The following is a 15,354-nucleotide window of genomic DNA, read 5'->3' on the forward strand; positions in this document are numbered from 1 at the left end:
TGTTATATGGTTTTTTCGGAGATGCGAGATGTGAGCGATATGTGGTCAAGAATAGGTCCCCAGAGACGGCGCTGGTTGCCGGAAAGCAGAAACCTGCCTCCACTATGTTCGTACCACGGGGGTGTCACTTGTATGGGAAAACAGGCAACAGTCAAATTTAAACGTGCCAGGACCAACGACAAAGAAAGCAACATCTGCCAGGCATTGGCTTTCTTTGTCACTCACATTGCTTAAATCATGATACCGCGGCCATTTTGTCAACAAAGAAGCTGGCCGGCTGTCCTGGCAAGTGATTTAAAACAATTTTGCTTTTTACAATATTAAATTACCATTTGGATGTATTTAATGCGATTATTCAATTAACTGGTAAGTCAGAAATTACACACAAATACTTTATTCGTAAATACAACTAAGATGTAAACGTAGTTTGTATTTTTAGATTTCAACTTTTGCAAAGACCCGCCGATAGAACTTGCCTGGCAGCGTACCTGTTTAACTAAACGTATTATTTCCTGAAAATAATATCAAAACACGTAAGTACCTCTATAATTTATGATGAAAAATGATTTTGATTATGTTTTATGTTATTTAAATACTTTCTAACCTCAAATAATAGTAAGATCCTTGTTTATATCGCACAGCCCGTTCAAAACTGTATTGTCTTCAAAAAATGTTAACAAAAAGAAACAATTATTACAAAAACAATATCCTTTTAATCTGATTTATACCTCAGAAGGATGCCAGTAAAATTTTATTAAATCAACATTATATTATTTGGCTATTAATATGCAAAAAGGAGCATATTGCCTTAACTTAAATTTTCTTTTACTTCTGTTGACAATGTTCTCTATATTCTCTATTTTAGTTAGTAAACTTTTGAACAGGATGTGCGATATATAAAATACATAATATATCCAAGGGTATGATCTGATAAAAGTATTTTTTGATGCATTTTTTGGTTGTTTATGCACGTTGGCTTGGTTTATGTTTTATTAACCTTATATTTATTTGGTATAATAGTTTTTTTTGCCTTTGGAATGGCATGCATTGAGGCTAGATAGTGTTTGATTAGATCATTAAAGGAATTTAAATTTGCACATATTTTTTGTGATATTAGTGAGTTATTATGATACAACTACTAGGTAGTTGTATCATAGTGCCTTATTATTTACCTATTATATACTTATGTATTATCACTGATAACATACTACTAAAATGTATTTTTAATAGATGTTATCTTTCCAATTCACTAGTTATTTGCAAAATGTATTTTGAACTAATTTAAGTCATTATTGATCATCTTTCTTTTTCAGGTTCCGGGATATTCTTTTTCATTGTTAAAAAAATATATATATTTCAATATTATTGTAATATAAATCGCAGCTCTAAAAAGTAAATGATATTGTTTACTAATGTGTAATTTATTTACTATGAATTTTCTCTGAAAATAATAAGTCTTTAATAATATCATTGATTTGCTGTGTAAAGTTAATAGACATATTTTTTTAATACATTAAATTATATTAAAGTAATAAAAAATATGTTTATTAACTTTAAACAGTAAGTCAGTGATACTTATAAAAATATTTTTTTTTAAATTTCCCCTCTTTTAAGGCCCGCCCCTCCAATTCCCCTCAATTTAGCTAGTACTGCCAGGCGACACCAGGTGGCGTCTGTTTCCATTTTTTAACATGAAGTTAGCATTTCTTTAATGTACCTATTCTCTGGTTCGTACCCTTAGACAGGACAACGTCAGGCCGTCACTAACACCTCCTTACGAAGGGCCTTACAGGGTTTTGCAGAGAGCCGAAAAGTACTACAAAGTTGAAGAAAAGGAAAAACCTAACATCTCAGTTGACCGACTCAAGCCTGCCTACCTACCATCCAGCTACACTGTTCGCGAAGAGCATTCCTACGCCAACTGGACAGCACAAATTTCGACTGCGATGGCACAAACACCAAGTAAGTGAAGTAAGTCATCCGTTCGCTTCAAAATTTCCGCCGGCCAGCTCACGCGGGGGGAGTATTGTGGCAACACCGCCGTCTCAGCTGTTCATAAAAATGGTTTGGCAACAGCGACCAGAAAACTACCTTTGGCAACATTGATCTGTAGCAACAAGCCCTCAGGGTGCAGCCACACTATCCTAAAAACGGCGTATCGGCGTAACGGCGTAATGACCTTGAATGGATTTCCAGTAATTCTATTGGCTGAAATATTTGACAGATGAATTTGACAGATAAAATTTCTGACAGATGAATTTTTCAGCCAATAGAATTACTGGAAATCCATTCAAGGTCATTACGCCGTTACGCCGATACGCCGTTTTTAAGATAGTATGGATGCACCCTCACAGATCAATTGTGCTGACTGACAGAAGACAGGTGTCATCAGAATGAAGCAACACGAAGCAGTGCCTTCTATTAAAAGATCAGCCTCCGGGCGAGATTTATGACGTCACGCTAGTTAGATATAACGGATTAATAAATATGTTGTAGAATACATGGAAAACATAATTATTCCTCAGATTTTTGGTTTGTATTTTAAAAATGATATAGTTTAAATGAAATATACATAATATACAGTTAATAACTACAACATATATACCTATTTATAGTAGTAAATACTTTGGAAAATAAACTATGAACCATACAAATGCAGCAAATGTTTTACAATGTACAAATAATGTATAGGTACATAAGATAATGGGTAAAATGTAAATATATTTTAAATTTTGGGGTTTGAAAATCGATCTAATTTAACAAAAAACATTTAATATCTACTAATAGTGATGTATTATTATTTGCATTCACAAAATGTATATGTATATTTTGCCAGTATCAATGTTCGAAAAATTATATTTACAAATAATACAATATTATCTAAAAAAAGGCGTCAGCGATGGCTATGAAATGAAGAGCGCTGGCATTTTATATGTTAAATTATTCTAAAATTTTTGATTTTCTTGGGATATTTAGGTTCGGGAAAAACGCTGATTAAGTTTTCATTTGGGTTTTCATTATTTTTATTTCGTTTAAAAAAAACGTTTCGGCTAACTATAGCCTTCACAGTGTTGTGTCATATGAGAAAAATAGTGTCAAATATAATCCAAAAAATTACATATACAATATAATTCACACCTCATAATGTTTACTGCAATTAATAAACTAATATAAACTTATCAAAAGATGACCACATATTTTTTAAAATTATTATTCTTAACACTAAAATTATCTACATTGACTATGGAGTACGCAGTAAACATTATGTGCGTGGTGTGAATATTTTATATGCAATTTTTGATTATATTCGACACTATTTTTTTCATATGACACAACACTGATAGAGGCTATAATGTTAGCCGAACTGTTTTTTTAAAACCAAATAAAATAATGAAAAACCAAATGAAAAAAATCAATCAAGTGTTTTTCCCGAACCTAAATTCCAAGAAAATCAAAAAATTTAGAATATTTAGAATCAAGGTTCAAGAATATCAAATTTTCCAAGATTGTAAAATTCTAGTTAATTATTTTATGTGTACAGTTATTTAGGGAATGGCATCGATGTTCATTTCCAAGCCAACTAGACGCCGATTTTTTTTATCGATGATACGGTATAATTCTTACGTAAAATGTAAATAACATTAGACCAATTAAAACAAAGAAATATGAATTTCTTAGTATTTTTAGTAACACCTTTATTCTTAAAACTTAATTTTGTATTATGCAAATATACCAATTTTATTGTTATTTTATTCATATTGTATTCAGCCATCACTTAAATATTTGATATTAATTTGGTATTATAAATAATCAATACTATTCATTAAAAATTACTGAACAAATATATGTTATGCTTAACATACATTATATATTATCAAACAAAAACACATTCTTCTTTTTTAAACTGTATCAGTTACAAAAATCTTTTTAAAATTTGAACTCAAAATAATAATCTTTTTCATGATCTCTAATACACATATTCTTTATTTTTCCCTAGATCATAATACCTACTTACGTGTTTGAATCTATCGAAACTGAACCAGCAACACTTGGAGTGGAGATTCCACAATATGAATAAAATAAACATAATTGTCCAGTTTTCATTAATGCCATCATGGGAGAATATTATTTTTAAATTTATTAAAGATATTTTCAATAAAATTCTCTTGATTTATAACTCGTACCCACTTTTCTTGCTCTTCCGGACACTTTAGGCTGCCTAGTATAATAACTATCCTTAGTAACCATCCTTTCCACCAGGAACACAACAAAGATGAGGCATAGCACCAATAACACACTCCACTTAAGCTTTATTGATGAATTGTTAGAGTCTTAAAAACACACACAAAAAATCACGATAAGTAAAAAAGGTATGGGCACTTTTAGGTTAAATCACTTGCACCACGTGTAATTTTTAAAATTTCTATTTTTTTGTGCGAAACCGAGAGTGACCATATATCTGGTAGTAGTTTATGTCACTTCAACACCAAAATAATTAGTTTTTTGCACTACAATAATAAATAATACCAAAAATCAAAGAGTTAAAACCAAAAATCAAGCGAAAAAATATGAAACGGAATCTAACCCAATATCTAAGTATGTACAGCTGATGAAGTAAACAAAAGTCCGCCCGTAGGCTGATCTTTTAATAGAAGGCATTGCACGAAGCGGTGGTGTCAATAATTTCCCGCTAACAAAGCTAATCACGCAAAACTACTTCGAGTTTATTAGAGAACAACGGCATACGGTCGAGTCAGCCCATAGATAAATGCAACAAGTTTAGATTGGAAAGCCCGTATAAATTTTGGATCGCGAAATTATTTTGGGTCGCGACCGTTATACGCGATCTGGCGCTGCTATAGCGGTCGCTAAGAACAACGGCAAACAAAAACAGAAATAATTTTCTCTTGTCAAAGTCAGAATCTTCATAAATCATAATAATGTTTCAAAATCTAAACCGCTCTCATTAAAGAAATCCCGAAAAGTGTTTATAGCGTCCATTTTCAAAGTAATTATTGCTATCTTGTGAGTTTAATTCAAGTTTTATTTACTCCAACCGGTGATAATTGTGAAAAAGTGGCATTAAAAACTTAAAAAGCTGTGCTGCGAACTGTGAACTGCAAAAACCATCGTGGATCGTGGTATACCTAACGTCGGTTTCCAATGTTTCATAGGTATTTCATACATGCGTTCTTATATAAAATAAAGTTTCTTGTATGCAACACACTGTATTTTATTTATAAAATTAAACGAAAATAATAATAAATTTGAATAAACAATATTTGGCGATATAATTCCGGAAAAAGCCGAACCGCTCCGAAATTTTCAAAAGTTTTGTGTCGCGACCGTTGCAAGAATAGCGCCAAATAGTGTTTACATTGTCCTTATGGGCACTTTCCAATCTAAACTTGTTTCATTTATCTATGCGTCAGCCGCTGCTGGCACGTATACGTAGACGTAAAGAATCTTTTACGTGTATAAAAAATATAAGAAATGCGCATGCGTACGTAAACGTTTACGTGTTTGTAAGCCGACTCGACCGTATGCCGTTGTTCTCTATTATTTTTAAGTATTTGTTAAATTTTCTAAAAAATAAACCAAATAAAATTGGTGTAAAAACAAGTGAGAGTTTTAGTTCAACGGCTAGAGCCCCCACATGCTCCTTCCTTATCTTCTTCAAAGGAAAACCCCTATAAAGAAGAGATATTTGACCTACTTTATATATTATCTATGGCTGCATTACCTTTCTTATCTGAGGTAGGATGACGACAGCGTAGAAAATTAAAAGTAGAAAACGTTAAAAACATATGAAAAATATTCAACCATCCATTGATCATCATATAAAGTATATGATATGAAAAATAAAAAATAATTCTAGCCTCCATAAAAATAATATATTTTTGAAAAATGATGAGCAAAATTTCTAGGTTAGATCAGGTTAGATTAAAGTTGACGTGACTTTTTTGTATTGTTTTGTAATTTGTATATTTTAGAACGATGGAACTGCAAGATATCAATTATAATAAACTGGATTATGTAGAAACAGTATGTAATAATTGTTTACTTTCATAAATGATTTAAATATATCGAATCGCTGTTTAAGGCTTCAGGAAACAAAGTATGTCGTCAAACAGTTTTGTGCGGATCACAAAATATAATTCTGCAAGGTAAAGTCATTGTCCAAGCTGAAGCAATCATAAGGGGCGACTTGGCTAACGTTAAAACAGGACGTTACTGTATAATTAGTAAGGAGGCAGTGCTTAGGCCACCCTACAAGAAGTTTAGCAAAGGGTGAGCAGACAAAAAACAATTATAAACAATTTATATAATTATTCACTGTTATATTGTTCTGTAGTGTAGCTTTTTTCCCGCTAAGCATTGGAGATCATGTTTTTATTGGCGAAAGGACTTTAATTAATGCAGCCCAAATTGGGAATTATGTTCACATAGGAAAAAATTGTGTTATAGTAAGTAAACATTTAGAACTGCGTAAATTAGGAAAAAAATATCATTCTTTTTATTAGATGATTACACGCCCCTACATGTAGAATATTAATTATTGTTTAAATATTATTAATTGTTTTATGTTTATAGGGTCGGCGATGTATACTTAGGGACTGCTGTGTGATTGAAGATAATACAATTCTAGCACCGGAAACGGTGGTACCCCCATTTTCAAGGTACGGTGGTGCACCAGGAGTTCCTGTGGGAGATTTGCCTGAATGCCAACCCGATTTAATGATTGACTATACGAGGAGTTACTATCAGCATTTTCAACCAACTAAACTTATATAGCATCTTTATTTAGATCTTACAATATTGCTAATCTTAAGTTTTATGTGATATATCTAAAAATATTTAACACAGTAAACGTATTTTATAATTATTAAATAATTATGTACATTTTTATATTTTCCCGCAGGGTAACCCAGCGTTCTAGAAATGCCTTGCATGAAGTTTTCTGGTATGAAATTTTTTATTTAAATCTGTTTTACAAAATATATGGACAATAACAGGGTGGTCTGAATTGTATTTGGGAAACTTCGGTAGCACATTTTGCAAATAAAAATAAGTAAAAAAGTTTGTATAATGGTATATCCTAATATGTTTCGTTTCACAGATACAGATACAGGGTGTAAGTAGTTTTATTTTTATTTCAGTTTTTTCCAAATAATTTCTGTTTTTTGTCATGAGAAAATTTATTTCGTTGTAAATATGACCCCCTACTTGTAGAGGGTACCACCTAGGTACATTTTCCTATTTTTCAGCTGGTTTGAAGAGTAATAACTTTTCGTCCGTACCTGTATAAAAATAATGAGTGAAAAAATATACATTTCCCATATTTTTTATGTAAAAAAAGTCTCTTGGTAAAAATCGCTAAGAGCAACCGTTTTCAAGATATTTTGAATGAAAATAGTCAATACATGTCATTATTGAAAAGTAAACATGTTGAATAGATAGTTATTTGATTGAAATGATAAATTTGCAAACCTATTTTTTAAGCTATTCATGTTTCTGTTGAATCTTTGGCACAAAAACATTTCAAATTTATTATTTGTCTAATAGCTATTTAGTCAATATGTATAATTTTCAATTATGACATGTATTGATTATTTCTGTACCAAATATTTTGAGAACCATTTCTCATAGCAAATTTTACCAAGAGACCGTTTTTACGTAAAATATGACGGAAATGTATATTTTTTCACTCAGTAATATAATACAGGTACAAACGAAAAGTTATTACTCTTCAAAACAGCTAAAAAGTACGTAGGTGGCGCCCCCTACAAGTAGCAGTCATACTGACATCGACATTTAATTTCTTATATCAAAAAACATCCAAAAATCGGCGTTAGATCAAAAATTATTTGGAAAAAATCGAGATAAAAACGAAACTTCCACACCCTGTATCTCCAAAACGAAACATTTTAGGATATGCCTACATTTATAAGAACTTTTTTACTTATTTTTATCTGCAGATTATACTGCCGAGTTTCCCGAATACAATTCGGACCACCCTGTATCGAAAAATAATTAAAATATGAGCAGCTTTTTCCCGCACATTTTATAAAAAAAATTGCAGTAAAAAATCTCAAACCAAAAACCCGATATTGAGGTTTTTCGGAAAGCTGTATCACCCTGTATAATATAATTTTTTAAACAAGAAAATTAATCATATGAAATCAAGAGCTTTGAACATTCTGTAATACATATATAACCCTTATTTATATTTAAAACTAGTAATACATTATAATAATTAAATTAATAATATCATTTAACCTAGGTTACAGCTACAATATAAGTTACATTCCATTTAACATTTAGTTTCTTATATTTTCATACCAACTTATACATTCGTCAGTTAACGGATTGTTACCTATATACCATAACACTTTCGGAGATATATCTACCAATCTTTTTGGAATACATTTTAGTTGGTTGTGTTCTAGTCTAACCCAATCCACTTTCTTTAATGTCCCTAAACTAGCCTCGCTGATCTCTTCCAGTTCGTTTTTGTGTAAAAACAACCACCCAAACATTTCAATACCATTAAAAGCACCATCACTCAGATATTTTATTCGGTTATTATTCAGGTACACTTGAGTAGACACGTTCAATTTGACGTTAGAATTATAATGAAGCCCATTAACGTTTTGTAGAGCCTTGGCTGGTATGTTTGTGATCCAGTTATACTCAAAATTCAGCACGGCGATGTTCGGGCTGCGTTGAAACCACTCGCTTGACCAATATCCTATTCTGTTCTGGTCCAATATCAAACTGTTTAAGTTAGGAATATCGTTGAAAGCTTTCGGATGGATGCTTTCGATGCTATTATTCGTTAGACAAAGCTCAGTTACAGGGAGATTGTTAAAAACACCTTCGCGAACTGTACTGAAGTTATTATGCCTTAGTTTAATCAAGTAGAGTTTGGGAAGGTTTGAAAAACATCCCCCGTCCAAATCTGTCACACTACTATTCTCTATAATGATATCCACTAAATTGGGCAACCCATATATAGCTCCTTTCCGTAAAACCGTAACATTTTGATCGAGTATTTGAATGAAGGAGACTTTTATCAAGGATTCCGTAGGCGCGAAACAGCCGCTTATTGTTTTAATGTCTTTGGCTCCTCCTAGCGTCACGTTCGTGTCGAAAAATGTATCTTGGCAAGAAAGCGCAACGTGAACGAACGAAAAAAACGCGAAAAAAGCCGCAACTGTTGTCGCCGAAGCCATTTTATTTATACTGAAGTCGTTTTGACAGTTTCGAGCGCGATAAAAAATTTATACGCTGAAAGCGTTCATGGGGTTGTTATCTTTGAATGGAAGGAAAAGGTCAGCGCTTGGGTTACTTAATATGAAGTAATTGTTAAAAATAGGCTGGCTATATTGGGTTTTTATTATTAGACGTAGAGACAGTTCAATCAATGTAGGAGAAGTAAATAAATTAATTCTTATTATGTAAATTTACATAAAATTTGCGCTATTGTAGGGTATATTTTTATTCGATTTCTACTATTTTAAATGTCTTAACGTGCATTGGCTTCCCCTGCGTAGTAGATATTTTTTATTTAAATGCGTAACTTGAAATTAAAAACATCCTTTCATTCACATTTTATTACACATATATTATCACATAAATAATTAAAATGTTCTTAATTGTTATCAGTTTATTAATGAAAATAAATATCAAATACGCAAGCAATAAATAATTCCATATTTTTTAATTAAATAAAAATTGATAGAAATCTATACAGGGTGAGTCTTAAATAAGTGCAAATATTTTCAGGACTAGTAGATCTGGACAAAAGGAACATACGGTAATCGAAAAACATTTTGCGATGCACGTTATCAATCATATCGAAGTTGACACTAAAGCATATAAACCTGACGAAATGAAATTTTGGTAAAAATGTTTAAATTTGTTGTATAATTTTTTAGGATACCAAGCAGCTGTTCATTTTACTTTACAGAGCAAATGATCGTAACAGATATTTTATATAGATTAAAGCTGCAAAAATTAGTTTAAACCGTAATTAACATAAATTCATCACAATCTGGCAGCGCTGTCGCCATCGCTTGTCACTCAAAGTTTATCGCGCGCATCGAAAATTGTTTTGCGATTAACGTATTTTCCCGATTTAAAGAAAAATGATGTTTTAAAAAAAAATTGAGAGCCACCGAATTTTTTCTATATTTATATCCCTTTTAGTGCCGTAACAATGGTAATATAATATAACGTGGGAAAATTTGCGGCAAACAGGCAGTTCTAAAAAGTTTTCTAAAATATACAGGAAAAACCCATAGACGTGTTCCTGGGGTCTAAATATACCACCCGTAAAAATATTTGTGCTTATTTCAGACTTACCCTGTATAAAGATCTTCATATTATCGATTTAAAAGGGTATAATGATGCGTGAATATTTCAAAATTAATTAAAATTAAATTTAATTTATTTTTAAAAAGCAATCATCTCCCAATTATTTTTGTACTTAGTAACTTAAGTCTGTATAAAGAAAAAAAAAGAGAGAGTAGTCAATACTACCTACTTCAGTTTAAAACAGTGCATTTAATATAATTAATTTTTAGTATAATTTCAATTAATAAATATAAAATATGACCAGTTGATTAATAAGATTTATTTAGCAACGCAAAATCTTAATTTGATTATTATTCAAGTAGTACTTAGTCCACCGGGGGTGCAAGGGGTATTGAAGCGATACATATAGCCTAGCTTACCCAAAAGTCAACCTCACCTTCACGTGGTGCACCCTGTTTACACAAACGAGGCTCTGACGTCCGAGTATAGGCGGTATAACCTTATACAACCCTCAGACCTACCATCTTCTGGGGAAAAGGAGTAATAAAATACACCTAGCCGGCCGAGAACGTAGCACAAGGGAACTATCGTCGCAGTCCTCACTGTGCCATAGCCATCCCGTGCTACAGTTGCAGCCAAAACTGTGCGGCAGCGTAACCGCCACAGTTAAACCTTTTCACGCAGCTTACACACAGCAATGATGGAACATTCGAGTGGGACAAAATTATCGTCCGGAGGTAAAATACCCCCTCAATCGGATCTCCGGGAGGGGGTGCCTACTCGAGCGTATCATCGGAGAAACAAAAACATCAATGTTTCACGTTCGCGGCGTGGAACGTCCGCACTCTACTGGACAAGATAAATTCAAATCGACCAGAGAGAAGAACAGCACTGGTCTCACAGGAACTCCACCGATTAAATATAGATGTTGCCGCTCTAAGCGAAACACGCTTTGCAGATGAAGGTAGTCTCACTGAGGAGCATTACACCTTCTTTTGGAAAGGTCATCCCGCAACACACAGGAGAATTCATGGTGTAGGCATTGCGATCAAAAACGAAATCGCCACCAAGTTAACAGAAGTACCTATTGGTGTCTCCGAACGTCTTATGACCCTAAGGTACCCCATATCAGACAAAACTTACGTCAACATCATTAGTGCCTACGCTCCCACCCTTGACGCTAAAATTGAAGATAAGGATAAATTTTACCAGGCTTTACAAAATGCCCTTCAACGAATTCCAAAGCACGAACGAATCATCTTGCTAGGTGACTTTAATGCCCGTGTAGGCAAACAACAGGAAATATGGCCTCACGTATTGGGAAAACATGGAATGGGAAACGCAAATAGCAATGGTGAACGCTTATTAACAACATGCGCAGAGTATAATCTTTGCATCACCAATACGTGGTTCATGTTGAAGGACAAGTTTAAAGGTACCTGGAAACATCCTAGATCAGGCCACTGGCATCAATTGGACCACATAATCGTTCGAAGGACGCATCTAAAAGATGTTAGGCTCACAAAAGCTAGAGTAGATGCCGAATGCGGCACTGACCACCGACTTTTAATTTCAAAATGAAAATCCAGTTAAAACCCAAACATCCACGCTGTAAAAGCAAAACAACATGACCAGATTGAACGTACGGGGTCTAGAAAACAACAATACCGCCGACGCCCTCCGGGAAGCCATCAAAGAATCACTTCCACCGATAACTTCAATCTCAGTATTGGAAGCTGAACAAGGCTGGACACAATTAAGGGATGCGATTCACAAAACCAGCGAAGCAGTACTGGGAAAGTCGAACAAAAAGAAACAACCAGACTGGTTTGACGAAAATCAACCGCATATACAGGCTTTGTTGGAACAAAAGCATAGAGCATATCAAGCCGTCACTGCAAATCCACATAATCCAAGACTGGTAGACAACTTTAAAGCAGCCAACAACACGCTTCGAAGAGAACTGCGCCAAGTAAAGGATAACTGGTGGTCACAAAAGCGAATCAGATTCAAGAGTACGCCACGCATCACGATTATCGTAAATTCTTCGAGGCTGTAAAAGAAGTATACGGCCCAACTAAGAAGGTAAGCTGCCCAGTCATGGCTCAAAATGGCGAACTTCTAAAAGAGGAAGAACAAATTAGAAATCGCTGGAAAGAACATTACAGCCATATCCTTAACCAAGAAAACAACCCCAATGTGGAAGCATTAAACACAATACCTCAGTATAACAGCCTCGATGTATTAGACATCCCAATAACAGAACAAGAAATAAAGACCTCCATAAAACAGCTTAAAACAACAAATCAGTTGGCTGTGACGATATTCCGGCGGAAATCTATAAGTGTGCAAGTAAAGAACTTATTGGTCATCTTAAGGCTCTCTTTGATGTCGTATGGGAAAGCGGAGAGGTACCTCAGGATTTTCGAACGCGAATATAGTGAATATATTTAAGAACAAAGGAAGTGCATCAGACTGCGGAAATTACCGGGGAATTTCGCTATTGGCTATCGGCGGAAAAATTCTTGCAAAAATAATGTCAAACCGCCTGCACCCATATATAGAAAAAATCCTTCCAGAATCGCAAAGGGGTTTTCGTACCAACCGCGGCACCGTCGATTCCATATTTTCCATCCGTCAACTACAGGAAAAAGTAAAAGAGCAGGAGTCTAAACTTTATGTTGCATTCATCGATCTAACAAAAGCCTTCGACTCTGTGAACAGAGATGCGCTTTGGGCAATTATGGAAAAGTTCGGAGTACCCAACAAATTTCTTACAGTGTGTAAAAGCCTCCAAAACAACAAGTCAAGAGTGTCACATCATGGATCACTGAGAGACCCATTCCTAACAAATACAGGAGTTAGGCAGGGATGTGTCTTAGCGCCTCTCCTATTCAACATATTCATGGCAGCGCTCTCCATTATAGTGGACAGCAAACTGCAGGAGAGAGGATTGGGCATTAGATACTGATATGACGGCGGTCTGTTCAACATAAAAAGACTCAGGGCAAAAACACGTACAAAATTTATCACAGAACTTCAATACGCTGACGACTGCACTCTAGTTGCAAACACGGTACAACAATTACAAGAAATGTTGAACACATATACCTGGGCATACGAGGCTTTGAGCCTTAAGCTAAACATCGACAAAACTAAAATCATGTGCACTCACCCGGAAGATCACAACAATGCTATAAAAATCGGAGAAGAACTATTGGAATATGTGGCGGAATTCAATTACCTTGGCAGTTTGATTTCGGAAAAGGCCAATATTGACTCTGAAATTCAGCACAGGATTAGTAGCGCCTCAAGGGCATTCTGGAAATTAAAAGACAGGGTTTTCTACAATCATGACTTGAGTACAAAAACAAAACTTGCAGTATACCGAGCAATTATAATCCCCACCATGATATATGGGAGCGAAACCTGGGTGCCTTACCGCCGACACATGAACGCATTGAACAAGTTGCAACAGAGACACCTTAGACAACTCTTAAGAGTCCGGTGGTTCCATCATGTCTCAAACGTATCGGTCCTTGAAAAATCTAACTGCGAGAGTATTGAAGTCATGGTCACAAAATCCCGCTTAAGATGGGCTGGTCACGTATGCAGAATGCAAGAAAACCGCATACCAAAATCTCTGCTTTACGGTGAGCTTGTGGACGGTAAGAGGAGGCCGGGTGGACAACTGAAAAGATACAAGGACATTTTCCACGAAAATTTAAAGGGAATTAACATGCAGAATGAGTGGGAAAAAGCAGCTCACAATAGAACTCAATGGAGAAGGGTTGTAAACTCAGTTAACAGCGGCAACCAAAAAGTAGAGAGGCAACAAAGCAATGAGATTTTTGAATGTCCGGAGTGCGGTAGGCAGATAACATCACGTATCGGGCTTTTCAGTCACAGAAAAGCTCATGAAAGAAAACGCCTTGCGTGACCATTTTCTTTATGTGTGTCGAATACTCGTCAGCGAGTAACGGCTGTATGTATGTATGTACTTAGTCCACCGAGAGCACAAGTGACAGCTGTTGCGTGTCATTTTAATTTACAAGTTAAGCCCCGTTCTCAGAACTTCGTATTGTCGCCAGCGACACGTCAAATGAACCAATGAGATTTGTGGAAAATTCAAACAGCTGTCAATTTTAAATTTAAACAACTCTCATTGGTCCTTTGAAGTGTCAAACTAACCTGTATAGTCAGCGACAGAACGTCGTTATGAGAACGGGGCTTTAAGCGTAGTTTTTACGTATACGAATTTCAGATGTTTTCTGCAAAAATCAATATGATGGTAACACAAAATTCGTAAAAAAGTTATACAGGGTGGTCCGAACTGTGTTCCGGAAACTTCGGCAGCATATTCTGCAGATAAAAATAAGTAAAAAAGTTCGTATAAATGTATGTCCTAAAATGCTTAGTTTCGGAGATACAGGGTGTAGAAGTTCCATTTTTATTACTAAATTTTCCAAATAATTTCTGAAGTAACGTCAATATTTCGATGAAAATTGGTGCCTGGTAGTTTTTTGACATAAAAAATTTGATTTTCATGTCAATATGACTCCTACTTGTAGAGCGCGCCACCTATATATTTTTAACCGGTTTGAAGAATAACTTTTTGTCTGTACCTGTATAAAACTACAGAGTAAAAAAATATACATTTACGATGTTTTTTACGTAAAAAAGGTCTCTTGGTAAAAATCGCTACAAGTAATGGTTCTCGAGATATTTGGAATCGAAATTATCTATACCTATCATCATTGACATAAATTAAACATATCGAATATCGACTAAATCGTTATTAGACTGAAATCATAAATATGTTTTTGTGCCAAAAGTTCAACAGAGACTGTTTTATCATATTTTTTTCGCAGAAAAAATTATGATTAATTTAAAAAAATTAAAATTTCCCAAATTTACTATTTCAATCAAACAACTATCTACTCAACCTGTTTATTTTTGGTCAATAATGACATGTATTGACTGTTTCCATTCTAAATATCTTGAGAACGGTAACTCCTAGAGATTTTTACCGAG

The 15,354-nt window shown here is 34.3% G+C and overlaps 2 protein-coding genes across 3 annotated transcripts; one reads left to right on the forward strand and one right to left on the reverse strand.

The window, feature by feature from the left end:
• The first annotated feature begins 5,860 nt into the window (after window positions 1-5,860).
• LOC115885297 (dynactin subunit 5) lies at window positions 5,861-7,614 on the forward strand. 2 transcript variants are annotated; one of them, XM_030904158.1, is made up of 5 exons: window positions 5,861-5,937; window positions 5,994-6,045; window positions 6,104-6,291; window positions 6,356-6,467; window positions 6,595-7,613. In XM_030904158.1, the coding sequence occupies exons 2-5, from the start codon at window positions 5,998-6,000 to the stop codon at window positions 6,793-6,795; spliced, it is 549 nt and encodes a 182-aa protein (XP_030760018.1). In that variant the 5' UTR covers window positions 5,861-5,937; window positions 5,994-5,997; the 3' UTR covers window positions 6,796-7,613. The 2 variants fall into 2 exon arrangements, with proteins under 2 accessions (XP_030760018.1, XP_030760017.1); XM_030904157.1 differs by having other exon boundaries at window positions 5,898-5,927; window positions 6,595-7,614.
• A 365-nt stretch (window positions 7,615-7,979) lies between these two features.
• Window positions 7,980-10,104, reverse strand: LOC115885298 (leucine-rich repeat-containing protein 15-like). The gene has a single exon (XM_030904159.1). It carries the CDS (start codon window positions 9,234-9,236, stop codon window positions 8,322-8,324), a length of 915 nt encoding a protein of 304 aa, XP_030760019.1. The 5' UTR covers window positions 9,237-10,104; the 3' UTR covers window positions 7,980-8,321.
• Between the last annotated feature and the right edge of the window lie 5,250 nt (window positions 10,105-15,354).

The sequence above is a fragment of the Sitophilus oryzae genome, unplaced genomic scaffold, assembly GCF_002938485.1.
Source record: "Sitophilus oryzae breed Bouriz unplaced genomic scaffold, Soryzae_2.0 scaffold_379_pilon_pilon, whole genome shotgun sequence".
Lineage (NCBI taxonomy): Eukaryota > Metazoa > Arthropoda > Insecta > Coleoptera > Curculionidae > Sitophilus > Sitophilus oryzae.